Here is a 26958-nt window from a genome sequence, read left to right on the forward strand (position 1 = left end):
ATCAAACAGTCAAGATCTACAAGGCACATACATATGTGCATAGATGCGAACCGATGATCGTGAGACACGCGCATAAAAATAGCACCGCCCAGACCGACTGACTGGTTGCAAGCCGCTTTCAACCGCCCAGCGGTGACGTGTGGCAGCCCTCGATCCCACGGCCTCTCAGCGTCTCTGCCCTAGTCCCTTTTGTCTCTGGGACCGCCAGGGCCAATAAGACGCTTCGGTGGCCACCAGCTTCTCGCCGGGCTGTCGGCGTGGGGTCACCGTTGGGATAATGGCCTGGGATCCACGAATATCTCTCCGTTTTTGTCCAACGAAGTGTTTTTTATTCTGGGGTGAGAAACGCTGCCCGCTTTTGCGGAGAGTTACGGGCATTCCGTTGAGAGAAGTCCGGAGAAAGATACCTACTTTGCTACTGCAGTATACACGCTGAAGCCGCGCTCTGTTCCGAGGCCTTATCCGGTTTGGACGGCATGCCATCTCGTTTCTCCTCTTCGCTGACACACCACCTATCACAGCCGTAAGCTCGGCCACGTCCAGCCAAGCTACAGCCCAGTCCAGTCCTCACCCGCCGCCATGCCAGCCATTGCTGGGAATTTTATAATCAGTCTTGAGTCTTTTTTGGAGCCTTCCTAACCCTCATTGAGGTTCGTCTAGAATGACACGCAGCAACAAAAATAGCGCCCCCAACCCATCTGCCCTATTGGCCTTGCTCGATCCCCCCCCTTTGGCCCTTGCCGACGACCAACTGATGAAGACAGCATGACGTCGACGGAAGCAAGGCTGGCCGAACGGGAGCCAAAGGGGTGAATGGCGACAGGCCCTGTAGGGCTTGGTCGGCAAGGTACATGTGGGGACCGGCCCATATAAGTGCTCCAGGGCGAGGAGCTAAAGGAACGGCTGCGAGCGAGGCGTCCCAGGGCGACGTTCCGATGCTGGCATCCCTTCCAGACATGTGAGTGGTGATCTAAGGGACGCTTGGGAACGCCGCCTGGGGAACCTTGGTCCAGAAGAAGAAGCGACAAGGTTTCGGTCCCTCGGGGGTGGGCAGGTACTGCATCTTCCTAGTCGTAGGAATGATGTTGATGGCAAGGTTCAGGTACCTGGAGGGTTCCCATCTCAGTCTCCTCGCGCGATAGCCCGAAATCTAGGTGTTATTTAACGTGCTCTCTCCCGTCCCGTGCCCCCCTGTGAGATTTCTAAATTCCCGCTGATCTACCTCGCATTTACTTACTATCCTCTTATTTTCTACCCTCCTCTGTCTTTTGTATTTACATGGTAAACTTGAATCTCCAATTTTGCTAGTAATAACCATGGCTCCTCGACCTATTTTTGCCGCAACTCACCCCAGAGCTTGCTCTACAGCTTTTGAAAGGGTATGTGAAAAGCTTCCTATGGCAAAAAAATCTGTTACTAAGGCGGGAGAAAAAAAATCTATAGGTCTTTATGGCCCGGCGTGATATCTTGGAGTGTGCTCACGAGCCTTTTGGCGATGCCTTTTACTTTGGCCCAGAGTTTATGAGCGACCGGTTCAGAGACGATGTTGCCACTCGCCAGAGCTCAGAGTATCGTGATACCACTTTCAAGAATGTCCTGGAGAGACTTGAAGATGCGGAAAAAGAGGTATTATTTCTCCCATGCTGAAGAAAAAAGAGGAATTGCCCTTTTTATTCAACAATGGTCTGAATCCCGAGTGGGAGAGACGTCACGGGTGGCTTTTATGCAAGCTGCCTCAATACCATGTTGGTGTCTTATTTAAATTGCTCTCGACTCGGCTTACTGTTCCCCCCCCCCCCCCCCCCCCCCCCCCCCCTCATACATATGCACATTGAGAATCTCCGTTTCGATTGTACTAGTGATTTTTTCGGGACTGAATATTGAAGCTGAATTGGAACGATGCTTACACTTACTAGGGCAAGCGTCTTTTCATCAAGGACATGGCATACTACCTGATGCCGCCTGATGACAAGCCATCACAAATCGCGCCCTCTCTCGGAGGCGGCGAAGAGGCCGGAAACCCAACAGTTCTGCCCGTCAACATCTTGAAGCGTTTCCACTTTACCTTTCTCATCCGCCACCCCAAGCGCTCAATCCCTTCCTACTACCGCTGCACTATCCCTCCCTTGAGCGAGATCACCGGGTTCGACTACCTCATGCCCAACGAGGCGGGCTATGTCGAGCTTGTTCGACTCCTCGACTTTTTGATTGAGCGTGGCATCGTCGACAAGGACCACATCACAGCCATTGACGCGGATGACCTGCTTGACAAGCCGGAGCAGGTTATTCGGGAGTACTGCGCGAGGATCGGCATCGATTTTAAGCCGCAAATGTTGAAATGGACTGAGGAGGATAAGGAACATGCGGCAGAGATGTTTGCCAAGTGGAATGGCTTCCATGATGATGTGCTCAAGACAAATTGTTTCCAGGCACGATCTCATGCTCAGGTATGTTCATTCATTGCTATCTAGAACACTGGTACTTTGTTGTCTTTCAACATGTCACTAACAATGAACCTTTTTGCAGAAAACCTCAACGGTTGAATCGGAGAACAGAGAGTGGTTGGAAAAATACGGTCCAGAGGCACAAAAGCTGATCCGTCAAACCGTTGATGAGAATATTCCCCACTACGAGTATTTGAAGCAGTTTTGCATTTCTGTTTAATGAATTATGACATCTGGGTAAAGGGTAAATATACGGGATGAAGTGATATCTTTTAGAGAACTTCTCTCTTTTTGTGTTATTGGTCTATGATACAGTATATCGGTCTGGCTCATAGGGCCCACCGATTATCTTCTTTATATATATCCGTAATCAACATCGCCTTTGGTAACAAGTCTTCGTGTAACGTAAACAACCATCATACCGTTATTGTACACCCATCCAAAATATCCTTTTGCAGCTCGTACCGGTTGGATTTTTTGTTCCCTGGTAGTCGCCAAGTCGCTTCCCAATTCCTCAATATAATTTTTTTTTTTCTACTCTTACGCGGCTGCGGGCTTCGCAACCTGCTTTTCGGGTTCTCCGCCGGTATATGCGGGGACCTCAAAAAGTGAGTGTGTAACATTTTTTGACCACGATTCGGCAAACTTCTTATCTTGGTCGTTGGCCCAGCTGACTGTAACATCCACCAGCTCCTTCTCTCCTCCCTCAGTCTCTGCAGCCACAATTTTATTGCCGCGGCCCTGGCCCGCTAGGACAGCTGCGATATCGGCAATTGCGTTTTTCTTCTGGGCATTGAGGGCGATGCCACGCTCCTGTTTGCTTCGGATGGGCTGGTAATCGATTCCCTTGTCCTTTTCCGCGGCAATCTTCTTCTTGTCCTGGCTGCTGAACTCCTCCGGTCGCTTGTGTCGCAATTCGTCTGTCCACGCAACCTCGTGGAGGTGCTTCAACTCCCGAAGTTTCTGGAGTACTGAGCGGCCAACGGAGCCCTGGCCAGGCTGGAATCGGATGTGAGCGAGAGGTGACCAGTAATCCTTGCGAAGTTTTGCTGGCTTGGTCTTCTTGCCATTGAACGGCAGCTGTTTCAGGCCGTGGAACCCCTGTGAAACCCGGTAAGCACTACAATGCGGCAGAGAAGCATCTGGGATGAGAGCCCACTGACGTCCAAGACTTTGCTGAAGCTGTAAATCACCTGGTCCGACCTCCTATGGGCGAAGACCCAGATATCCTCGCCATGGCTCTCTGCGCTCTGTGACCCCGTTGCAGCCCCTCGAGGCCGACCTGAATGCGCATACCGCACTCCGGCTCTCAGGAGGCCCAGCAATTGGCCTTGCCCAAGTCTCGAGTGATTCATGGCTGCCGTCATCGATCTAAGCGTGTCATGCCACTTTTGCTGCAAGAAAAGCCATAAACCAAACCAACTCAAAGATTCTACGGAGCCAGTCATGTGACAAGCCAGCTACAGGCGCGATAAGATTGCAGCGGCCAATCACGCGGCGAGCTCCCCACTTCGCGCCCAGCGCCTAACCTTCTAGTGACATCAGGATGAATCTTCAAGGTTCCAGTGACTTCTGGGCAGCTCGAGCTACTGCTCGGGGTCGCTCGCAGCTTCATGGAGGTGCCAGCTGTCTGCCCACCTGTCGGGCTGTAACTCCACCCAACGCTAGATAAATTGCTGACGCCGTTTCCTCGTTTCTTGACGCCTTTGAATCTTCATCCTTTAATCTCTACATCTAGCAGAGGCACACGCCCGAGACTTGCAACGCTGTTTGCTTGCTTGATTGCTAATCCGCTTTGCTGTGCAAAAACGACAAAGATAAACAATAAACGAACCAACGAACGAAGCAAACGCATACGCCGTTTGTTCCCTCTAATCTTCACACACCAATATCCCGCTTTTGCATATTATCCTAAATTCTTATTACTTCTAACTTCTCCTTCGCTTACTCTATAACTGCTACTCTTACAGAGTACAGTACATCAAGTCATAATACCTTTTCTACGCATTACAACTGATTTTCACACATATTCACCATGACTTCACGAATGGAATTCACGGACCGTGCTCAAAAGGCCATCGAGGACGCCATGTCCATGGCTGAGCAGTACGGCCACTCACAACTCCTGCCAGTGCATCTGGCTGTCTCTTTACTCGAGCCCTCTATCGACCAGTCCAAGGATCAGCAGAATGGACCTCCGCAGAATACAATCACCCTATTCCGACAGGCCATCGAACGAGCACACGGAGACCCTCAACTACTCGACCGAGCTCTGAAGAAGATTTTGGTGCGACTACCAAGCCAAGATCCTCCTCCAGACCAGGTCTCTCTGTCACCTTCGTTCCATGCTGTCTTGCGAAAGGCCCAAGACCTGCAGAAGGTCCAAAAGGATACATATATCGCTGTTGATCACTTGATTACGGCCCTGACGGAAGATGCTAGCATACAGACTGCCTTGAAAGAGGGCAACATTCCCAAGCCCAAGCTCGTTCAAGAGGCTGTCCAGAACATCCGTGGCACCCGCCGGGTCGACAGCAAAAACGCAGATACAGAACAGGAGAACGAGAACCTGGCCAAGTTTACCATCGACATGACTGCTCTGGCCAGAGACAAGAAAATCGATCCCGTAATCGGCAGAGAAGAAGAAATCCGACGAGTCGTGCGAATTCTATCTCGCAGGACAAAGAACAACCCGGTTCTTATTGGTGAGCCCGGTGTTGGAAAGACCACCGTCGTCGAAGGCCTGGCACAGCGAATCGTCAACAGAGATGTTCCCGACAATCTGAAGGCATGTAAGCTGCTTTCACTCGACGTTGGTGCGCTTGTTGCCGGCAGCAAATTCCGAGGTGAATTCGAAGAGAGAATGAAGGGCGTCTTGAAGGAGATTACTGAGTCAAAAGATATGATTGTTCTCTTTGTTGACGAAATTCACCTTCTCATGGGAGCCGGTTCGTCTGGTGAGGGTGGTATGGACGCTGCCAACTTGCTGAAGCCCATGCTGGCTCGTGGTCAACTGCACTGTATTGGTGCTACGACATTGGCTGAGTACCGCAAGTATGTTGAAAAGGACGCCGCTTTTGAGCGTCGTTTCCAGCAGGTTCTTGTCAAGGAGCCTACCATCCCCGAGACCATCTCCATCTTGCGTGGCTTGAAGAGCAAATATGACAGCCATCACAAGGTTAGCATCCTTGACAGCGCTCTTGTGGCTGCTGCCAATCTTGCTGCTCGCTATCTTACCTCTCGACGAATGCCCGACTCAGCAATCGATCTTATCGATGAGGCTGCAGCAGCAGTCCGAGTTGCTCGAGAGTCTCAACCTGAAATTATCGACTCTCTAGAGCGCAAACTGAGGCAGCTAAAGATTGAAATCGCCGCCTTGGAGAAGGAACACGATGAGGCATCTCAGGTCCGCTTGCAGCAGGCCAAGAAAGATGCCCAGAATGTGGAAGAGGAGCTTCAACCCCTCCGTGAAAAGTACCAAAACGATATCAAGCGAAACGATGAAATCCACCATGCCAAAGACAAGCTCGAGGACCTGAAGAAGCGTCTCGAGGATGCCATCAACGCAGGAAACCACCAGCGAGCTGCCGATCTCAAATACGGCGCCATTCTGGAACAAGAAGCTTTGATCAAGAAGCTTGAGGAGAAGAAGAATGCTGCAGATGTGGCACTCAACGCTGCTAGTGGCGGCGACACCAGTGTCATGGTCACCGATATTGTGACTGCAGACAACATCAACGAAATCGTGGCTCGATGGACTGGCATCCCCGTTACTCGACTGCGAACGTCAGAGAAGGAGAAGCTTATTCAGATGGAAAAGGTCTTGAGCAAGGTCGTGGTTGGACAAAAGGAAGCTGTCCAGTCAGTCGCCAATGCTATCCGACTTCAACGCTCAGGACTTTCCAACCCCAATCAACCACCCAGCTTCTTGTTCTGTGGTCCATCAGGTACTGGTAAGACGCTTCTCACCAAGGCCTTGGCTGAGTTCTTGTTCGACGATCCAAAGTCTATGATTCGCTTCGACATGTCAGAATACCAAGAACGACATGCATTGAGTCGAATGATTGGTGCCCCTCCAGGATACGTTGGACACGATGCCGGTGGCCAGCTGACTGAAGCACTTCGACGAAAGCCTTTCTCCATCCTGCTATTCGACGAAGTGGAAAAGGCAGCCAAGGAAATCTTGACTGTGCTTCTCCAGCTCATGGATGATGGCCGCATCACTGATGGCCAAGGCAGAGTTATTGACGCCAAGAACTGTATCGTCGTCATGACCTCCAACCTCGGAGCCGAGTATCTCGTTCGCCCAGGCGTGAAAGAGGGCAAAATTGATGCCAATTCACGAGAACTGGTCATGGGCGCTCTTCGCAACTACTTCCTACCCGAGTTTTTGAACCGTATCAACTCTGTCGTCATCTTCAACAGACTTACACGCAAGGAGATCCGCAAGATTGTCGATTTGCGCATTACCGAGATCCAGAAGCGTTTAGAAGACAACGGCCGCAAGGTTCATATATCAGTCTCAGACGAAGCAAAGGACTATCTAGGCAACGCAGGATATTCACCTGCATACGGTGCTCGACCACTGGCTCGTCTGATTGAAAAGGAAGTGCTCAACAGACTGGCCATCCTTATTCTACGAAACAGTATTCGCGATGGCGAGACTGCTCGGGTGGAGCTTGATGACAACAAGATCATCGTGCTGTCCAACCACCCTGATAGCGGAACAGATGATGATGACGAAGACATGTTTGACTCGGATGACGTTGAGGATGTTGTTGGAGAAGATATGGACGAAGACATTTATGATTAAACGCATCTTTTTTTTTTTTTTAACAAAAACTGGGTTGACAAAAAAAAAGTCATTCCTTGCATAAGGCATATTCGGCGTTCAAGGTGGAACAGGCAGGCAGTGTTTGGTTTTAATGACTGTTAAAAAGTTGATTATCCGCTATAATGTTTCATAGAAAATACATAAAAAATAATTCTAAAAACTCAAGATGGCTCTATATGGCGTGATTTGTGGTGATTAATGGTAGTATATACCGCGAAAGGGAAAATTAACAAAGGTAAGAAGACTCTTAGTTGTATGCATTTTAGATGAGGCTTATTAGTACGCCATCTTCGCCAGCCCAGCCGAAATCATCCATAAACATGGACCAGTCCACGTCCTGGAACGGATCGGTGACTTGTGCATTATTTGTCATTTGTTGGTCTTGTGCCACGGCGTTTGTGCCTGAAGATTGATCTGTACGGAATTCTCAGACCGATGTTAGAAAAGGAGTTTCAACATTAGAGAGGATACAAATGGGAACTTACGAATAATCTCAAGGCACTTATTCACGCCATCTGTGCTCTTCTGCGCCGTGAGCAGGCCGTTCTTGAATTTTTCTAGACAGGCAAACGTGATGCCCGCCCCGCCACGGCTCACCCACGAAGGAGGCACGGTGTCGAACCGGGGCACGTATCTCCTGAAAGACCAAAAGGTTTCCATGATGACGCTGCCCCGGTACCAGATGTCCTGTTCCTTGACGGAGCATCGCATGATGGCGGTGTAGGCCTGCTGGGCGAGGAGGTCGGCCTCCTCGGCGGAGAGAGAGTCCGGGCTGGGACCCCATGTGGAGTGGAGGAGATAGACGATTGTGTTTGCGGCGTCGGTGAGGGCGCGGCAGAGGACGGCGGGGCAGTGGACGATGAATTTGGAGCGGGAGTCGAGGTCGAGGACGGTGTGGATGAGAGTGCGGGCGGTGGTGAAGGTTTTGAGAGCGTTGAGCTGGAGGGTTGGATTTGATGAGGGGGCTGGCGCTGGGGTTGAAGCTGGGGGTTTGGGTTGAGGTGGGACGGTGCTGTAGTTCGTGTGGATGGTAAAGTTGTTGTTGTTTGCGGTGATGGTGGAGGGAGACATGAAGTAGAAGAGCTGAATTTCTAGCTGGGCTGCGAGTCTAAAGACACGAGATACCTCTAAAAGATGATGTTAGTATAATATATCTTCTCTTGCATATAAGTTGGCGTTAATTCGTGGGGGAGGGGTCTTTACCTGTGTCGAAGCGGACAAGCAGCGGTTTGAGCGTCTCCAGCTCGTTTTCCCATACTGCGACGGCGCTCTCGGGGACGCTGCCCACGTTGGATGTCTGCGCGTACATTGCCATGTGAAAGCGGTTGAGGAAGCGCTGGAGTTCGTACGTGGCTAGCAGGTCGGCCCAGTAGTTGGATTCAAGAGAGGCTTTGCAACGCGTGTCGCTGTACTGAATGAATGGAGGAGGAAGGCCTGCGCCTGATGATATCCTGATGAATTCGAGCAGTGGTTAGAATATACCTTGAACATATCGAGGGACATGGAGGGAGAAAGAGAATCCGTAGAAGAAGAGGAAAAGAATAAACTAACTTTTGGGCTAGTAGAACGCACGCTATCCAGGTTGACGAAGCCTCCTCATCGGTAGACGTATAGCCATGTCGACTTCCAACACAGAACTGAGGGTGCGATCCCCGGCCGGTGTGAAGACCAAGCGAGGTACACGCGTTCATGGCAATGCTCACCAACATAGATGATGGATCCGTAACGAAGCGGATGGTCGGGTAGGGCCATGCGCAGATGAGGAGGATGGCGTGGATCTCGTCAAGGCCCAACACGGCGTTGGACATCATGGACCAGAGGTTCTTGGTCATATGCTCGACGAGGGCGGTGAAGAGCTGGGTATCCTTTGCGTACCGGCGACATGACACGTATAGTACGGCCCAGAAGAGCATGGGCTGTGCATCGTAGCATTCATCAGGCTCCTTTTTGCGTAGGATTGGGAGAAAGGGATGGAAGTGTTGGAGATATCTGACGTTGATCTTATTAACTATCTGTTTTACTAATAGTCGCATGAGAGGTAGATTGTAGCAATTCTGAACTCACTTGCTAAAGTAGTAGTCGATATCTTGCCCGGAAATAATTATGGAATCAAGAACGCGAGTTTCTGTAGGCCCAGTCTTCTTTTGCCTCTTCTCAGGAGGTTGCGGCGACGGTACAAGTTGAATGGAGAGAGGAGTTCGCACTGATTTCTGGGCGGCTGAGGGCGTTGCCTTGACTGAAGATGCGGAGAAGGGTGCCAAGGGGCTGGGAGGTGACCAGGCAGATTCATCGTTGGCCTTTTTGTTGTTGACGACTTGTTGGATGCTTCGTAGCTCTTGTTCGAGCTGTTCCAGCTTGCTTTTAAGAGGTGAGAAATGTTAGCTTCATTATACGAACGGGATTCACTTAAAATTTGCAAAGCATATTGCTTGATCTCAAGTAAAGGAGCAAATTCCTTCTTGAAGAGAAAGTAAACTATGGTGTTTACCTTCGTTTAGTCACCCTCTTGTGAGATTTGTCGACAACACATGAGATTTGCAGTTTGGCACATCTCTGGCATGGTTGGCCAGGAATGGCACTTGATTTGCACCGAACCTAAGGGTGTATCATGATTAGTTCATACACTCTGGCTCAGGATTTCACAATTTCACGAAAAAAAGATAAAATGAAAACTGCGTAAGAAATAGAAACAGCTATTATAGGGAGGAAAAAAAAAACTCCCAGTATATAAGAGCGTTTCATACTCACCTTTGAATTCCGGCAGTTCACGCACGCCACATTCCGTCTCGTCTTCTCATCGTGACTCGGTGAATCTGCTGACGGGGGCGTCGGCGCCATTTGGGCAAAGCTTTCTCCTGCAATTCACCTCCTCTCCAAATTCTTCTGAGACATCCCCCTCTGAGGCCGGCGGTATCTTCCCAAATCCGAAGAAAATAAAAGCGTTGCCTTGTCTCTTTTGCCAACTCGGGAGTGGAGACACGCTGTAGCGGATGTGCCCCCAATTAACGTAGTGTGAGTGCCGGGGCTCCGAGTACCATGTCGGAGAATTTAACGGCAACAATAAAGGGAAAACACTGCAGCTAAATCCCTTTCAGCTTCTTTTCATTTTCCCCTTCCGCGTGTGTCGCAGATGTCGGTGGCATCGTTGCATAATGGAATCCGATCGGGGGTCTGGCCATAAACAACCACCGGGGCCGGGAGTCCATTAACTCCGATTGCCGCTGGAGGTAGGTCACGTGCTCATACGGGATTGGACTATGGCTTGATATTACTACGAGTACAACACTGAGCTGGGACATGTGTGAAGCAAATATAGTACCTATTTTAATCAGGATTAACCATGGTCATATACCCGTCGGGCATCTTGCAAATCGGTGTTCCAGATATATGAAAATAAAATTGACCCTCTATAATAAACACCTGCAACACACTGCTGCACCTACACAGGTATGCCATGCCTCTCCCAAGATCCCATCCAATCCAGCCATAACCGTATTATCTCTTCCCGCATTCTACCAAATCTACTGCTTCTTCTTGCTATCCCCCGCCTTTTTCGTTGCTGTTGAATGACCAGACTTGGCATATCCTCCCACCAGCTTCAACAAGACCCAAACAAAGCCCACCGCCACCGCTGCCGCCGTTCCAACTCCCACCCACTGAGATGCGCCCTCCGTCACCACGGGGACGTTGATGTTGTTGATAAGACGGCCGCCAGCTTCAGACTTGGGACTCACGTGCCAGAATTTTGTGCTTGGGCTAAACAGGCCATCATAGCCCAGATTGACACGATCAAATGGATTAACTGCGTAGGAAATATCTTCGCCGCTATCGCACGCCCAGAATACCACAGGATATGGGATTCCAGCTTCTTCTTTGCCTGTTGGGGTTGGCTTGAGATAGCGTAAATGAAGGGGGACTTCGACAGTCCAAGTCTCTGCCGCAGCGCCGCCTTTGGGAGGTGCCAGCTCCAGAAGCACGTTCGATCCCCAGGGCTTGGTCGTATACGCAGGTGCTTCGAGATCCACCGGCTCGCTCACGTACTTTGTGGCTGTCAGGTTTTTAGACGCAAGGAACAATTCGTCTGCTAGCTGGTATCTGTCTGCGAATATCACCTTGGGGAAAGTGAAGTATGCATACGGAGCACATTCGGCCTCGCCATCAGAAGGAGGAGCTGCTCCGCTCAGACTCAGCTGCAAAGCGGGATGTAGGCCCGTGGGTTGCTGGAATTTAGACGTAAAAGAGCCAGACGCCGTCCTGTGCCGGGCTTCAAAGGCGAACATAACCGGCGATGGTTCCTTTTGCTCACCGATGACGGTTAGAACACCTGAGGCGCCAATCTGGTGAGCTTCCATGTTTGGCGGCGCATCTATACCTAGGATCCCGACTTCTGTCCGACCCTTGGGTGATGCCGGAACGGATATCTCGCGTTGTTGAAGCGGCCATAGGGCTTGGACCTTGACGGAATCAGAAGTAGAATCGTAAGAAATGTCTAGGCTGGCGGCATCTTTGAGGTCTTGCAGCTGTTTCCTGCACTCACTGGCGGTTGGCCCTGAGCAGACAACCGGGCCGAGCCTCTTTGCAAATCCGTCTAGTTTTTCAAGCTCATTGTAAAAGAACAACGTAGAGGGTTCTTTTTGCTTCTCATTGCCAAGTCTAATGTATACCTATAAGCTTGGTTAGGTATACAATTCTAAAGGTCATGCCTAAGGTAGTAATGACGATACCTCTTCTGATGAGCAGTCTAGACGTCCAAATGCCTGCAAGGCTGTGCACAATTTTTCTCTACATCAGGTGTTAGCCACAAAGAGTCTCATTTTATAAATCTTTGATGGAGTCAAACTCACGGATCGTGATCCTCCTTCAGAGGTGTATATGATACGTGGAGACCTGGAGAGACGCGGGAGCTAAAGGGCTCCAGGGTTTCATAGCCAGCTGAAGTCGCCCATCTCAGATGCAGGTCCTGGACATCACGAAGAAGGCCGGCCAGCTCGGAAGGGAGCTCCGGCAGAGTCAGAGTGATCTTGTGCTCCCGTACCGCCTCTGTCGCTGGGCCTTGGACTTTTGTGTCCTTGATTTCCAGCTGCTTTGGGTCGACGGCGGCACCCGGCCGATGGAAGTAGGTGATTCTCTCTCTCATGGTCCTGGCGCTGATGCTGATGCGATGAAGCCCTTGTTTACGATGAGCCTATGGCAGAACCGAGTGCCAGATGGTAAGGAACAGCTCTGGTTGTCTTTGCGCCTACGGCTTCACGACGGCTGAGGTTGAAAGCTGTTTGTTTGTTTCAATGTTGCGATATGACCATCGGGCTGAGGTGTCCACTAAATCAAGCTGCAGCTGCGCCTTAAGCTGCCGTGTTAGCGGCATGAGCCGGGCGTCAGGCGCCTCCACAGCCGTTATAGGGGAATTTACCCCACTGCCTAAGGGGGAGCTCATTTAGCTCTGTGATTGAAATTAAGTGCATAGTACGTAGGACAGGCATGTACATGTGTCCAGGGCTTCATGTGTACATCATCCCTTTTCTACGAGTCGTTGGTTGGTACATGCAAAACAAGATGACAAAATAGAAACGCCAGAAACATTCCAACGGCGTGGTTTGGGCTAAACCAGAGGTTGTCAGCGTACGTAATATGAGGCTAACAGTTTGTAAGCCGCAACGCCGCATGCTGCATTATATGTGCTCTAAGCATTGATGTGAAGAGGATTAATTGGACATTGGGCTTCAGATGGATTATCATCATTATAAATCGGCATACATAAACAGCTCGTCTCATGTAGCCATCATGTTTCGACCCCCTTTATCCAGGTACACATGCGCTATCCTTCACCCCCTTGTGAACAGCGCCAAAACAATCTCCTATTCGTGTTTGGTACCCTGGACTGCTGCTCTTGATTCCAGGCTTTCCTTCGTTCAATACCGCTTTTCTGCCTCGTACAGCGCAATCGGCACTCCTTGCCCAGGGCACCCCACGATATCTGCCTTGAGATACTGCGCCGCCCAATCTCCTCTGTATTCAATCCTCTCGTATTTTTGCAGTAGACGGATCACTATAGTGACAAGACAAAATCAGCTCATGCCCTTCGACGCACCCTGCATCTCATCACATCAAAACATTCTGTCGTAATTACACTAAATCTCACAACCATCACTTACTCATAAATGCCATCTCCGTCATGGCAAAATTCTGTCCAATGCAGATTCGAGGCCCGCCGTTAAAAGGCACAAACTGCCACGGCTTGGGCGTCCAATGGTCCCATCGCTCAGGACTAAAGATTGCTGGATCGGCGAATGTCTCGGATACTGGAGGGTAAAGCTCCTTATGACGCTGCATAGCCAGAGTACTATAGATGATGTGATCGCCTTTAAGCGTGGCAATGTCGGGTTGACCTGGTTGGCCTGGCAGTGTTGAGTTCTCAACTTATTTTTATCAACTAATTAGCTTGCATCTCCTTTCTAGCACTGAGATATCTTCCCAGTTACGGCTGCATGTACTCACGGCATGTTCTGATGTTAAACGGAACTGCGGGATACAGTCTCATCGTCTCGTAGAGTGTATGAGTAAGGTACGTCAAGTCCTTGATGTCTTCGTATGTTGGCACTGCGTCTGGCCCGACTTTCTGCAAAACATGACTCCGCAGCTTGTACCAAGTCTCAGGATAGTTAGATAGCTCGTAAAGTGCCCACGATAGAGTCGCTGCAGTGGTGTCTCTTCCCGCCAGCAGAACCGCCATGATCTGATCCCGGATGACTTTGGGGTCTCGCGAAAAGAGGGCAATTTGATGCAGAAACGTGAATTCTTTGTCTGACTTGGATATCTTTTCCAGTTCTTCGGGAACAAGAGCCAAAGTTGCTTCGATAAAAGGCTGAATGAAGGCTTCGAGGACCTTAATGCCCCTCTTATATTCGCCTTTGGGTATGAAGCTACGCACAGGCCTATTAGACAGCAATAGTTAATACCAATCGACGATGTATACACACATCTAGGTGAATATACATACGCGAGGAGTGTGAGAAGCATCTGTTTCCGTTGGACGTATGTGAAAGCTTTTGAGAATTCACCTTTAGGGCTGGCAACGAGTTAGCTAGCTTGTCATGGCCAAGGGGATAAGCCTTGTAATGCTCATCTTACTTCTCAAGACTTTCGACGCTGTGGCCCAACAGATAGTCAGTCGTAGCATCAAGCGTCATGCGATAAAACAAGTCGCTGATATCAACTGTCTGTCCCGAGGCAGGTATTTTCGAAATCATCACATCGCTCCATCTTTCGACAATGTCCATGTCTCGAATCTTTTGTTTCAGAAACATTGGTCGGATCAAGGTCCTACTCTGTTGCCACAGCTGTCCATCTGTAGTGAAGATGCTATCACCAAGAAATGGCTCCCAAGTCGAGTGGAAGCGTTCACCCTTACCGAAGTGCGTAAAATTCGTGGCGAGAACCGCCTTAATATGTTCTGGGTCAATGGTCACTATGGATCGGCGGCCCATGATAGTTATTTCGACGGCACTGGGGCAGGAAGGATCAGCGCTATCGAACATGCTGAAATAATATTCCAAGAGTCGGTTTTGTGAGTGCATGTAGGCGCCCTTGAAGAAGAAGAAGAATGCTGGGATATTGGTCAGTGTTATAAACCAAGTAAGAATCGTGACAATGCAGAGTATTCGTACAAGTGATTGGGTTGCCACCAAGGATAGAGGCTCGAACTCCGTCAACTTTGCTCAACCGGTAATCCGTTACCAGCCGTTCAATAATCCAAAATGAAGCGAAAGCGCATGACATAGCAATCGCCAGCGACGATGCTGATGCTGGAATCAGCCATGATAAATGTTGCAACATGGCCAGTATTGAATGGATGGAAAGTGAATGAGTTGAAACGTGGCCGGCAAGTAACAATGCCAAAGAATAGTACTAGTATTATATAACCCTGAAACAAGGGTATGAGTTATACCTGGGCCTTGGCAAGCTGAACTTTGGAAAATATTATATAGATAGTTCGTGCTTATGATACTACAGTCATCATTCTGGAGCCCCGCACGAGACTAAAATTGCAGCTGCTGCAGACTAGAGCTCTAAGTCGCTCACATTTAGCCAGTGTGTGTGAAGATCCTTCGTTTCCCGAGGGTTGATCCTTCAGTTATTAAGAGACGCTGGAAATCCAGCAGTTTTGACATCTGATTGCGCCCCTAGGATTTCGACTACCTTTCTATAGCCAAGCTTGCAGCGTAGTGTCGTCGTAGCGAAGACGAATTATCCCCCTTTAGAAATGGTAGAGTGGAGATCGAAAAGTATATTGTCTTAACGTTGGACTAATCAATGGTTTGAAGGAAGAGATGAAATAACATCACATGTGCGTTACATGTATGATATCTGAGAACTCAAAGTGCGTATTAATAGACAAAAATAAGAGAATGTCGCTTTCCGCGGTATCCGTGGGGCCCGATCCCGCAGTATTTATTACTATAAATGGTATTATTCAAAGTAGAACAATGAATGCTGTTCTTTGCTAGGTACAATCTCAATCAACCCGGTCACAAGCTGCTAGACTATCTTCTCCTTCTCGAATGGCAGTGCAAACTAGTCGATTCCTGGCAATACTCGCGATTAAATCTGTTCGTGCATAGGCGGGAAGTTCAAGCCCCACAGACATCGCCGCAGTGTGTCGTCAAGTGCTTTATAATAAATACCTAGCCGACCTATAGGCAATTACTTGTTGGAAATTATGCGATGTCATTAGCCAACATCAGTTGTACACGGCTTATTTGGCAGGTGGCTTATTCGCGGCAGTGATTACGTCCGCTTTTAAGATGGCTGCGTTTGCAAGTTTTAATAATTCAGTGATAAGTTGGTGCGCCTGCTCAGCTTCATTCGATTGGTGATCTGAAATGGCCGGTAGTCGCATCCTTTCCGTGATCTTCAATGCCAAAGCAAGTGATTCCGCGTCAGCTACAGCTCGAGGGCCAACAGGATGTATCAGAATATTGACGTATAATGACATCGCGGCTACAAGCGGGTAGATGATGCTATACCTGTGGCTCGGTGAGTATTAATCTGTATTCCATATGACAAGTCTAAAAGCGCATATTGGTACTTACCAAAATGTTTCTCGCTTTAACATGGCGATTGGCTCATTTAGCAGACGCAAAGTTGAGCGGCTGGCCTCTAGGGATAGATCAATGCTTGAATGCATGACACTATGAAGTTCCTCTGGTGGACTAGTTTCCGCGTCTTGGGCAGCTCCAAATCTTCTGACTGGTGTGTGGATAACTGTCAAAAGGTAATGATATTCTAACTGTAACTGCACGGATATCAAATAGCTTGGAAATGTGCCAGTAGGTGACACGCCTTGACCCTGGGAAATCGATAACTTGGGACGTATTGCATGAGAAATAGACAATCGCCAGCCCTCGAGCTCATCATCCAAGTGGCGAATCCGAGTGAGGAGTTCACTATCGATGATCTTGAGGGCCGAAGGGGAGTAAAGCAGCCGAAATATCTTCTCTTTCAACACCCCGAGATGCGGGTCTCCTGGAAGAAATGGGATAGCTCTATCCCAAGAAATAGTCTCAATGTCGTTGATATCGGCGCCTTGACCAAACCCATGCAAGAAAGTATTATGACTCAAATATTCTCCGAGTACACCCACGTCGCAATACTCGTTAGCGAGGGTGGGGGGTAACCCGGATAACAGGGCGAGATCCTTGTCAGCAAGATAGCATAGCCAGAATAACTTTCGAATATGATCTTTTCGGCGCTCAAAGAGAGATATTTGAATCTCATCACGCTTTTTTGGGTGATTGAAGTGTCCATTGAGCTCACAAACCATGCGGCAAGCTGCCGAATGCAAGGCTGCAGCGCTGCTATATTGGCCAGTAGCTGTTCGGTATTTATACTAACGGGAGGGGTGGGCTATCTGTTAGTATTAATGGATTTCAGATCAAAGCAGGTTCAAATAAATTATCTCACCAGCAATATTAATGCTTGTAAAATATCCAGGTTTGCAGGCCCGTTGGAGAGTTCCAAAAATCGCTCTGCTCTAGCTGCACATACATTGCAGTCGAATGGTGAAGAGGTCTGACTGGAGATTTTCAAATATGATATGATGGCACATGCGGCCCAAAAGCACGCTCTCGCAGATATATTCGAGTGAGGTGTGTGCATCCCTTCAAACGGCCCATAGACTGTATTTACAGTCTCCTCGAAGAGCACCTTGTCGAGGGAGGGGAACAGAATTTGAAAAGAAGAAGGCGAGAGACTATTAAACAATTCGTGAGCCAGGCTCTTATCCGGCAAATCCCATGATTCTGTGGTGGAAGCATGCCCTTGAAGGTTCAGAGACTTCCAGTATGGCTGGCTGTAATGGCCTAAAGATAAATATGATCGCAAGGCTGTAGTGCCGTGGTCAGTTCTGGAAGCAATCCATTCTAAGCCATCTTTAGAAATAATTGGCATTCCTCTATGATACCAATTCTTCTCAAAAAGCCGAGTCGCAAAAAAGATATGTGCATGGATGCCATCTCCGGGTGTTTGACTGGCTTGCCCAGTGGGCAATAGGTCTCGGGTAGCACTACCATTTAGCCGCTCTAGACTCTCAGATATTCCACGAGTTCCGTCTTCATCAGCAAAGCATGATTTGAAATATTTGCTTGCGCTTGGTGTCTCAGCAATAACTTGGCTCTTAGAAGCATGAGCTTGAGCAAGAGCACTCTCAAGCTGCTTAATCTGTTCCCGGAGCCTCTCTACATCTTTCGCTTTGATCCTGCCACTTCAGTCAGCAAATAGGCATCAGCTGGATCATGCTATATCTAAATTTACCTTTTTGCAGAAACTGTTTTCTTTTCTCTACTCACTGTGCATTCCAATTTCTGATGGTTACACCAATTACAGGGTACATTGGGACCTGGCCGGCAACACTCTATCTACAGACGAGTCAGTATGAGTGCGAATATCCATTGAGCATGCAACGTGCCTTTCTTTTGAAGCACACATCGCAAGCCCGGATTGGTGGCATAATAGCCAGAGAGTAGAACAAGTCCAGGCATAAAATGAGCTATGACTGACAGAGCGCCCAAGAGCCAATCTGCCTCCCACGACGAGTGAGAGAGAATGTCAGGCCACAGGAGGCGAAGATAACTGACTTAGTAATCGGCCAAAATCTTCCCAGTATCCGATTATGTAACATGAGCCATCCAGTAGTTGTTCTCAACCATCTACATCTGCCAATCAATTTATACATCACCATGGAGCGCTTTACGGCCAGGGTAATTCCATGCTCAAGAAAAGCATTCAATAAAGAATGCTCGTGCTTAAGTTAATATTGCACTTGACCGATTTCATACACGCATAATAGGTGGAAGTTTTTGGTATAAATAAAACTCACCTCTCCCTCTTGTAACCCCGTTTTTCCTCCTGCCATTCTTGAAGAGTGATACCAGTCTTATTCTATTTTGTTAGTCTGAATATAATGGCCCATATGGCTGCTCGTTGGAGGAAGCTGGTATCCAGCACCGGCCTTTCTCGCTCCTCGCATCTTTTGTCAGCCAATGCTCCTGATATTTGGATTTTTGGAGGAGAACTCCTGCCTCGCCAACCAGTAGGCAATGATATAGATTTAGTCGGCATGGGTACAGAATCAGAAGGTATTTCTCTTCATCACAATGCCAATATCCCACCCTATTAGTTGAGGTGTGTTTGTCTTAACTCTGCTTAGAAATTGGAATAAAAACGCTGCCGGCGTCAGCAGGTGCACCTTCAGCCCGTGTTGGCTCAGCCAGTGTGACGGCTAATGGGCGCATTTGGCTCTTCTCCGGACGTGGGGGGGTGGCCATGGATCCAATTGAGGAGAATGGAAGTCTCTGGCAATACAATCCTGCCACCTACGAATGGCAGCAATTTTTTACCAAATCATTGGCTTATCCTACGTCACGCAGCTATCACGCAATGACATTTGATGGCGAGAAAACTATATATGTCCATGCAGGGTGTCCATCTCAGGGACGACTTTCTGACTTGTGGGCGTTTAATATCGAGACACTAACCTGGACCGAACTCCCTTCAGCTCCTGGCCCTGCCCGCGGAGGAACGTCAATTGCCTTTTGCAAGGGTCAACTCTATCGCCTGGGCGGATTCGATGGAAAGTCGGAGCAAGGGGGTGAGCTCGACATCTATGACCCAGACGCCAAAAAGTGGAATACTGTTACCTTCACGGCTGATGGTATTCACGGCCCCGAAGCACGCAGTGTAGCGACGCTTCTGGCAGTACAACTGCCTGGAAAAGAACATGCTCTAGTCACCATGTTTGGAGAACGGGATCCTTCATCGCTTGGACACGCAGGAGCTGGGAAGATGTTGGACGATGTGTGGGTGTTTGACATCAAGTCTTCAAACTGGAGCAGAATCGAGTTCTCAGAACAAAGCGCTGCCCCCGCAGCCCGAGGATGGTTTGCTGCAGATGTGTCAAGGCAGTCAGATGGAGATGCGATCATTGTTCATGGAGGCCTTGCAGAAGACAACACTAGGCTGGGAGATGTATGGAGGCTCGACTTCTCGTAACGTAACAAATACTACGGTCTCTTTTGGTTTCCGCTCAACTTTAACAGCAATTGAGTTGCGGCAGAGAATGCAACTGTCAGGCCATGCTTCTAAGTCCAGACCAGAGCTTCTCATTGGCAGGATGATCTTATATAAGCGGAGTAGATGCTGTCCGTGGCGTTTTTAGCGTCTCGTTCGACGTGGGACGCAATGCCGAGCAGTTACATTCATTGCCCTCGACTTGAGTCGTTTCATGGGTCCCAAGCAAACTCTTAGCAAATAGCGGTTAATAGGAGAAGAAGGAGAATACGAATAAAAGTCTCATCCCTCTAGAGAATTGTAGAATGTAGTTTTTTACTTATAATTATTTGTCTTATTGTTCTGCACAATCTGCATCATGGCGTCCGATGATGAGCGCACCGCTCTGCTTGAGCCAGCCTATCGCCACGTCTCACCCGCAGTCTCTCGACGGCTATACGTGTCGCACTTTTTGTCAACTTGGAATTCTAGAGTTTTTGAGTTTGGCGCAGTGCTTTACCTGGCGACTGTTTTCCCGGGAACTTTGCTGCCAATGTCCTTGTATGCCTTGATTCGCGGTGTATCTGCAATCATCTTTGCGCCAGCGATTGGATGGTACATTGATACAGGCAACCGCCTTCAGGTTGTTCAAGTCTCCATAGGTGAGTCGTGCAACTAACTGCATAATTTAAGTCCATATCTCTGCATTCAAAAGGGGAATGATTGTATGATTTTTTGGTACCCTGTTCTCTCTCTAATACGCCGCAGTCTTCCAGAGGCTAGTAGTTGCAGCATCCTGTGCAGTCTTCTATATCCTCGCTGTCGATACACAATTTTCCTCTGGTGTAAGAGCAGGACTAGTCGCCGTCGTAACATTCTTTGCCTGTGTGGAGAAGCTATGTTCGATATTGAATCTAGTGTCTGTTGAAAAGGATTGGGTGAGCCAATGATGTCTAGCAACAGCAACGGTTTTGCAGCCATGTTCTCATGTCATTGAATCATACGCTAATGGCTGCAACTATATGTTATCAGGTTGTTGTCGTATCGGAACGAAATCCGGAAGTCCTTCGAGACATGAATGCGCAGATGCGACGAATCGACCTGCTCTGCAAATTATTTGGGCCTTTATTCATCGCCACGATAGACGCTTATTCGTCCCGGGTAGCTATCATTGCCAACTTTGCAATGAACGCAGCATCTATATTGATCGAGTACTTCGCCATCGCTCGGGTCTACTACGAAGTTCCAGAGCTACAAGAGGCAAAGATCAACGGACGGCACGAAGTTCCCGGGGAACCGGAAGCTCAGTCGTCTCACAACTCAAACCCTATTGTTAGTGCCATCTGGCAGCGACTGATCGCCATCATTCACAAATCGGCGCAGGATTTCTCTTTATATCTGAAGCATCGGGCGTTTCTCCCATCCATTGCCGGCGCAATCTTGTATTTCACGGTCCTTAGCTTTGGAGGCCAAATGGTTACGTATTTACTCTCTGCGGGCTATAGCTCCTTGCAGGTCGGCATTGCGAGAACGGTTGGCGTGGTATTTGAAGTCCTGGCCACGTGGGTGGCACCGTGGCTCATGGGACGAATCGGGGAGATCAGAGCGGGCCTCTGGATGAGCACCTGGCAGGTCACAATGCTGGTTGCGGGAGTATCTGTATTTTGGATGTTTGATATGAACAGCAACTCGCTCATAGCAGCAAGCGGCCTTGTGGGAGGCACCGTCTTGAGTCGTTTGGGCCTTCGAGGATTTGACCTCTGCGTCCAGCTCATCGTGCAAGAGGTATGGATATATGAACACTTTGTTGTGATTTCTGCGCAAAATCTCTCGTGCCATGTATCATCGCTAACGGCATTGCCATCATCATTAGGAAGTCGAAGCCGAGAATCGCGGCGTCTTCTCTTCCGTTGAGGCTGCTTGGCAAAGCGCCTTTGAGCTTCTCGCTTATACGTCCACCATTGTCTTTTCTCGCCCCGAGCAGTTCAAATGGCCGTCGCTCATCTCAACCATTGCCGTTGCGTCAGCCAGCAGTGCTTATGCAGCGTTTGTTTACCTGCGCCGAGGCCACTTGCTGCATCTCGAGGCTCTCACATGCTTACTGCGGGCCGAGAAGGGGAAACAGCGCGACCGAGAGAGTGACATTGAGCAAATCTCAGTTAGATCGGAGATGTAGAGAGATGCAGAGAGATGTGCTTGCTATTTTCGGTATCGCTTCATGTTCCACCAGCGTTGCTACCGTATTGCACAATTGATACTACTATCTACTACGTGTAGTAGTGTTCGTATTAGTTCTGCCGCCGTTTCTTAGAAGAAAAGGATGTTCCTTGCAAGTGAAGCATAATCGGTCACTCATTTTGGCAGCTGTTGCTGCGGGCGATATAAGCCGTAGCTCCATCGCCCGCTGCGTGGATCTTTTGCGGCTCGGGCAATTAAAATGAGAGGCACAAGCAGCATTTCCTCATAGGGCACCGAGCCGCATGGGACTGCCTCTGAACCGTGCCTGCGTGTGGCTGATGCACCGCCTGTCAGTTGCTGTCTGGCGATCGATTGGCGCTGCCGAAGCGAGAAATGCGCGCTGTGGCAGCACCTGTGGCGGTTTTCTGCTGCTGCTGCAGGGCGCGCTCAGGCTCTGCGGCCACTAAGCCGCTTTGGGGACCGAGTGGCCTGTCGCACCGCCGGCACCTTCACTGACACTTCACCGAAGCCCACCAGAAATGGGCGGCCGATCCACGTGCAACGGCGCTCTCTCCACTTGGTCTTGAGCATCAAAGTCTCGCTGCGGCCTCGCTCGATGCCGCCGATTTCTACCATCGCACGGCCGCGATGTTTCTTCTCCTGCTCTCTGCGCGTCCGTGCTAGTCCAGCTCGCCAGCTCTCGTCACATCGTCGGAGAACGCGATAGCCTCTAGGCAGGCCGGGTGCATGTGGGGTGACTTGGGGAACGCCCACTATTTGCGTGCGATTAGCCTCCGAGTGCTTGCCCAAGCGATTCCACCGGCAAGCAAACAATGAGCGATCAGCAGTCGTATGTCACCATCCGCGCACGGCAGCCCGCCGATGGAGCTGGTATATCTAATGGCGCCTCACCCGTACGTTGGAAAGCCGAACCCCCCTGCCATTTCCTTCCCTGTCTCTCTGTGTAATTTGGCGCATACAGGCGAGGAAGAAAAAGACAGCGAGAGTGTGTGAGCATGAGAGAAGCAATGGGCTCACTGGATGTGCTACAGGGAATGGGCCCGCGAGATGCGTATGCTCGATCTGCAACCCATGACATTAGCCGAGCGAGCTTCCATGTGAAGCATATCGGGCAGTTTGCCCAGAGGCTCGAAGACGTGCGTTTGGACCAACCCCCCTTTACAATGGGGTAGCTGCGATCTAACTAAAGGAATGTGATAGTCAGCGGCGAGAGCGTTCCCAAACCGTGGACGGACATCTCAGCGGTACAAGAATGTCCAGTCGCTGCTGATGCATTGGGGCTCTGACGACCTGTTTGTTCTTCCCGAGCTCGAAGACTTGGGCAAGTGTCTGCGCGATGACTATGCATTTGGCACTGAAATCTACTCAATCCCATCAGAAAATTCTCATCTAGAGCTCATGATGAGAATTGGACAGCTGATAAGAGATCACGAATCACCCGATACGCTTTTTATTGTCTACTACGGCGGCCATGCTCGGATTGATGAGTCAAGACAGAGCACGTGGTGTGCGTAAGTATAACTTTGATCTCACTCATTCACTCAGATAGAGCTTCCGGCATAAGAACAGCTCTCTAACTTGGGTAACAGTACGCGAGATCCCGGCTCTCCTTGGCTACAGTGAGTATCTCAATTATGATCAGGGCCTTGAAAAGTGATCAAGCAAAGCATCCCCCTAACGTCTTCTAGATGGTCCGCGATCCAGACGCTCTTGGAAAGATCAAAATCCGACGTTCTCATCTTGTTAGACTGTTGTGCCGGGGCTGCTAGTGCCACATTCCCTACTGGCAGCAGCGTCACAGAGACGATATCGGCTTCCAGTTGGGACGCCATTGCCCCTGATCCTGGAAGCTATTCATTCACGAATGCGCTCATAGAGGTCTTACAGGAATGGCGTCATAGAGCGTTTTCTGCCGCTATGCTCCATGCCGAGGTCCTTGCGCGGTTGAAGCATCCGAGGCCCATTACTATCAACGGCAAGCATTTCGAGGCTCGGTCGACGCCAGTTCACTTTATGATGACAGCTAACCACAGAGCGCCAAGTATTGAGCTATCCAGGACGCAACCAGTGGAGAAGAGATCCATGTCAGCTCCTACTATCCCTCACATGGACGTAGAGCCTATTGGAAGTCATGTTGGGGGACCTGTCGGTGGTCTTGCAGCTATGGAGTCCGCTGGACGAGCGGCAAGTCCTGCGGGTGCTCTCACAGGAAACCCCTTTCCGAACGAGCCCACCGAGGATACTCCTCATGTGATGATATCTCTGGCTTTGGAAGATGATCAGAGACTAGATATCAATGCGTGGGAGCAATGGCTGAATGCCTTTCCCGCCATGGCCAAGTACGTCAAGATTCAAGGTGTTTTCAAGAGCCACTCTACCTTGGTCTTGGTTTCGATGCCCGTCATGGTCTGGGATCTTCTGCCAGAGGATCCGGCAACTTCATTCATCGCCTTCATTCGCTCCAATAATATAGCAACTCAGAAACCGCAGCCGTCGCCAATTGTCACTCCTGTGCCAGCATCACAACAACAGTCTGAAGCGGGAGCGCCGGATACAGCCTCTTATGTATCTGGTGTTTCGGGCACCACTTTTGCGCCAACAGAGGCAAGCCGCTTCGGCGACCAGTTTAGGCAATCTTTCAGCTTCAGCTCTACTCGAGACATGAGATCAGCTCGGAACGCGACCTCTTCTGGTCAATCTGCATTATCACAACCAGGCCCAGCTTCGTCTCACCAGCCACCATTTTCTAGGTCCATGAGCGCTGCAGCCTCCCTCCCTCCCGTATATTCAGGCTCATCCTCATCAAGTACAAGTCCTGTGATTTCCAGGCAAATGATTCTCAATCAACAGCAGTCCCAAAGACGTACCACATTCGGTGCTGACGTCCCCGAACCTCAAAGCTTTTCTGCCCATGTTGAGAAGCGGCTAGAAGAATATTACCAGAACCACCCTTTTCCAAATGATGGCGAGAGCGCTTTCCTCGCGTCGAATCTTGGAATAGAACCTTTACACCTTGGCCTATGGTTCCATCACCGTCGCGAACGAGACTTGGTCACTAACCGGCTCGCTACCATGAAAGTTGGCGACATCCCATTTAACGAGGGCGGCGGTCCTCTCCTGATACTGCCGGCAGATCTCAGCCAGTTGCTAGAAATATCTCAACCTGGACAGGTTCTGTTATTTGATATCCGACCACAGTCGGAATATCAGAGATCTCATATCCGTGGCGCCATAAACTTTCGGGTGCCGCAGAATTTTATCAAAGATGCTTCGCTTGATATGATTGGACGCACTATTTCCGAAGAACATGGTCATGATGCCTTCTCAAAATGGAAAGAGGCAAGGTGTATGGTGTTTTACTCTCGTGGGCTGGAGAGAACATGGGGATGTCCCTCTGCAACATCATTATTACACAAGTTAGCAGAATCAGGATGGACAGGAAGAAGTTTCGTCCTTAAAGGTCACTATCGCGAGTTTAGTGTATCTTTTGGGCAACATATTGTAGTCAGCAAAAAGGTTCTTGGAGCCGAAGGTCTGGAGAAAAGCGAAGAGCCGACGACTGAAGCCGCTGCTGATCCAACTCTCAACCATGAACAGTATACCCAATGGCTAGCTCATGTAGAAGAGGAGGATCGGTCACGAACGAATGCATCCTCTCCTACGCGAACCACGGAGAGGACAGAATTCGTAGAAAACCAAGAGCAAGAATTGGAAGCGGAGTTAATGGCTCGGTGTGGTGATCTATATCGAAAAATTCGAGACGTTCAAGCGGACAGAGATCCATCTTGGGACGATAACTTCGACATCAAGGCTCCAATGGTCGAATATCTCGATCGTGGTCTGAGGAAAGTGCGTGCTTATCAGACGACGCCGCCACAATTGCCACCCAGCTCCAAGCTGGCTGCTGAGTACTTCGATCGGTCTCCTCATGAGCAGAACGAAGTCGAGGGCTATGTTGAAGTTGGCAAGGACGGTGATTCTACCGGCGCTATGCGATCTGGAAGTCAGGCTTCGACAGACAAAGGAAGTCCCAGCGAAGAACCTCTGCGCAGGGGACGCGGCGGTGGGTTGTTGAATAAGGTGTTTCGGCGGACATAGTGCATTTGGGTGAGTTTACAAAGGTGGCATGATTCTGGCATAAATGTGCTCGGGTAGCATTACGGTTGTTTTGGATGTCATGATACCATGGATATATATCAGCGGGGGATAAAATCTCTGGCGTTAGTCTGCCTTTTGAAGTTTACAATTATTATTTCGTATTGTCTTAAAACAGCTTTTTTTTTTAACTACTTTTGCGATCTTAAGAGTAAAGCCTATGGGTTTATTGAGTCTATAACTGTTGGCTTAGTGTTAATCCTTTATGTCAAAATGTTGGATTGAGTATATCTTATCTGAAAATATAACCAAGCTAGCAAACTACGGCAATATCTTGAACTTGCAAACAGACGACGGCAGGCGGCAGTACGAGGCTATATTTCTCTATGCTATACAATTCAAGACAGAAGATAGCAAATCTATTAAACTGCCTATGCTCATGTATGACAACAGCTCTGGCTTATATCCAAAGCTTCTCCCAGCGAGCGAAAAGGCTGACCAGCATGACACCCATCTTCATAATTTTCTACCCAGAATTTGCTGCTTCTTTTCCCCGGGTAACATTCTTCACTGAAAGTTAACTGCTTGCCATGGAATTATAACCGTAATAGAGTAAAGAACTGCGCGCGTGATATATATCATCAGGCCGTCTTTACCACAGCGATTGGTTCCAGTATGATGTAAACGCTCTACCCTTACTTGTCGCTTTTCCATAATTACAAACCTTGACTCTAGCACAATTACAAGCGTCGCCTATACATATCTTATGGCGATTATATGCAAAAGGTATGTTTTAAGAAAACCGCAGTGCAGCTGTCCAGGAAAAAATCTTACTGTACAGTT

The 26958-nt window shown here is 49.3% G+C and overlaps 10 protein-coding genes across 11 annotated transcripts; 5 read left to right on the top strand and 5 right to left on the bottom strand.

The window, feature by feature from the left end:
• The first annotated feature begins 281 nt into the window (after window positions 1–281).
• Window positions 282–2825, top strand: TrAFT101_010333 (uncharacterized protein). The gene is made up of 5 exons (XM_024908897.2): window positions 282–650; window positions 765–1379; window positions 1444–1626; window positions 1917–2447; window positions 2527–2825. The coding sequence occupies exons 2-5, from the start codon at window positions 1317–1319 to the stop codon at window positions 2662–2664; spliced, it is 915 nt and encodes a 304-aa protein (XP_024756125.1). The 5' UTR covers window positions 282–650; window positions 765–1316; the 3' UTR covers window positions 2665–2825.
• Window positions 2682–3817, bottom strand: TrAFT101_010334 (mitochondrial 54S ribosomal protein mL67). Its single transcript, XM_024911087.2, has 2 exons — window positions 3608–3817; window positions 2682–3545 (listed from the first exon to the last, which is right to left on the bottom strand). Exons 1-2 carry the CDS (start codon window positions 3809–3811, stop codon window positions 2985–2987), a joined length of 765 nt encoding a protein of 254 aa, XP_024756126.2. The 5' UTR covers window positions 3812–3817; the 3' UTR covers window positions 2682–2984.
• A 226-nt stretch (window positions 3818–4043) lies between these two features.
• Window positions 4044–8405, top strand: HSP98 (Heat shock protein hsp98). Its single transcript, XM_024908898.2, has one exon. The coding sequence runs from the start codon at window positions 4480–4482 to the stop codon at window positions 7255–7257; it is 2778 nt and encodes a 925-aa protein (XP_024756127.1). The 5' UTR covers window positions 4044–4479; the 3' UTR covers window positions 7258–8405.
• Window positions 7376–10408, bottom strand: TrAFT101_010336 (uncharacterized protein). Of its 2 annotated transcripts, XM_066128925.1 has the most exons (7): window positions 10027–10408; window positions 9767–9873; window positions 9343–9636; window positions 8830–9267; window positions 8482–8729; window positions 7764–8405; window positions 7376–7692 (listed from the first exon to the last, which is right to left on the bottom strand). In XM_066128925.1, the coding sequence occupies exons 1-7, from the start codon at window positions 10114–10116 to the stop codon at window positions 7541–7543; spliced, it is 1971 nt and encodes a 656-aa protein (XP_065985051.1). In that variant the 5' UTR covers window positions 10117–10408; the 3' UTR covers window positions 7376–7540. The 2 variants fall into 2 exon arrangements, with proteins under 2 accessions (XP_065985051.1, XP_065985052.1); XM_066128926.1 differs by having other exon boundaries at window positions 9343–9873.
• Window positions 10409–10538: 130 nt separating this feature from the next.
• On the bottom strand, window positions 10539–12600 carry TrAFT101_010337 (uncharacterized protein). Its single transcript, XM_024905554.2, has 3 exons — window positions 12123–12600; window positions 12003–12060; window positions 10539–11942 (listed from the first exon to the last, which is right to left on the bottom strand). The coding sequence occupies exons 1-3, from the start codon at window positions 12413–12415 to the stop codon at window positions 10800–10802; spliced, it is 1494 nt and encodes a 497-aa protein (XP_024756129.2). The 5' UTR covers window positions 12416–12600; the 3' UTR covers window positions 10539–10799.
• Window positions 12601–12942: 342 nt separating this feature from the next.
• On the bottom strand, window positions 12943–15169 carry TrAFT101_010338 (uncharacterized protein). Its single transcript, XM_024902116.2, has 6 exons — window positions 14943–15169; window positions 14407–14881; window positions 14276–14344; window positions 13774–14210; window positions 13431–13694; window positions 12943–13324 (listed from the first exon to the last, which is right to left on the bottom strand). The coding sequence occupies exons 1-6, from the start codon at window positions 15109–15111 to the stop codon at window positions 13188–13190; spliced, it is 1551 nt and encodes a 516-aa protein (XP_024756130.2). The 5' UTR covers window positions 15112–15169; the 3' UTR covers window positions 12943–13187.
• A 488-nt stretch (window positions 15170–15657) lies between these two features.
• On the bottom strand, window positions 15658–19003 carry TrAFT101_010339 (uncharacterized protein). Its single transcript, XM_066128927.1, has 7 exons — window positions 18855–19003; window positions 18653–18784; window positions 18242–18571; window positions 18088–18191; window positions 17239–18031; window positions 16368–17164; window positions 15658–16301 (listed from the first exon to the last, which is right to left on the bottom strand). The coding sequence occupies exons 3-7, from the start codon at window positions 18281–18283 to the stop codon at window positions 16031–16033; spliced, it is 2007 nt and encodes a 668-aa protein (XP_065985053.1). The 5' UTR covers window positions 18284–18571; window positions 18653–18784; window positions 18855–19003; the 3' UTR covers window positions 15658–16030.
• TrAFT101_010340 (uncharacterized protein) lies at window positions 18737–19824 on the top strand (the record flags this gene model as incomplete). The annotated part of the gene is made up of 2 exons (XM_024901194.2): window positions 18737–18911; window positions 18983–19824. 2 exons carry the CDS (start codon window positions 18737–18739, stop codon window positions 19822–19824), a joined length of 1017 nt encoding a protein of 338 aa, XP_024756132.2.
• A 376-nt stretch (window positions 19825–20200) lies between these two features.
• Window positions 20201–21997, top strand: TrAFT101_010341 (uncharacterized protein; the record flags this gene model as incomplete). Its single annotated transcript, XM_024907050.2, has 4 exons — window positions 20201–20483; window positions 20590–20759; window positions 20854–21606; window positions 21695–21997. The coding sequence occupies 4 exons, from the start codon at window positions 20201–20203 to the stop codon at window positions 21995–21997; spliced, it is 1509 nt and encodes a 502-aa protein (XP_024756133.2).
• Window positions 21998–22832: 835 nt separating this feature from the next.
• On the top strand, window positions 22833–26118 carry TrAFT101_010342 (uncharacterized protein; the record flags this gene model as incomplete). Its single annotated transcript, XM_066128928.1, has 5 exons — window positions 22833–22913; window positions 23052–23156; window positions 23221–23531; window positions 23610–23639; window positions 23709–26118. 5 exons carry the CDS (start codon window positions 22833–22835, stop codon window positions 26116–26118), a joined length of 2937 nt encoding a protein of 978 aa, XP_065985054.1.
• Between the last annotated feature and the right edge of the window lie 840 nt (window positions 26119–26958).

This window comes from Trichoderma asperellum, chromosome 6 (genome assembly GCF_020647865.1).
Source record: "Trichoderma asperellum chromosome 6, complete sequence".
NCBI classification, from domain to species: domain Eukaryota; kingdom Fungi; phylum Ascomycota; class Sordariomycetes; order Hypocreales; family Hypocreaceae; genus Trichoderma; species Trichoderma asperellum.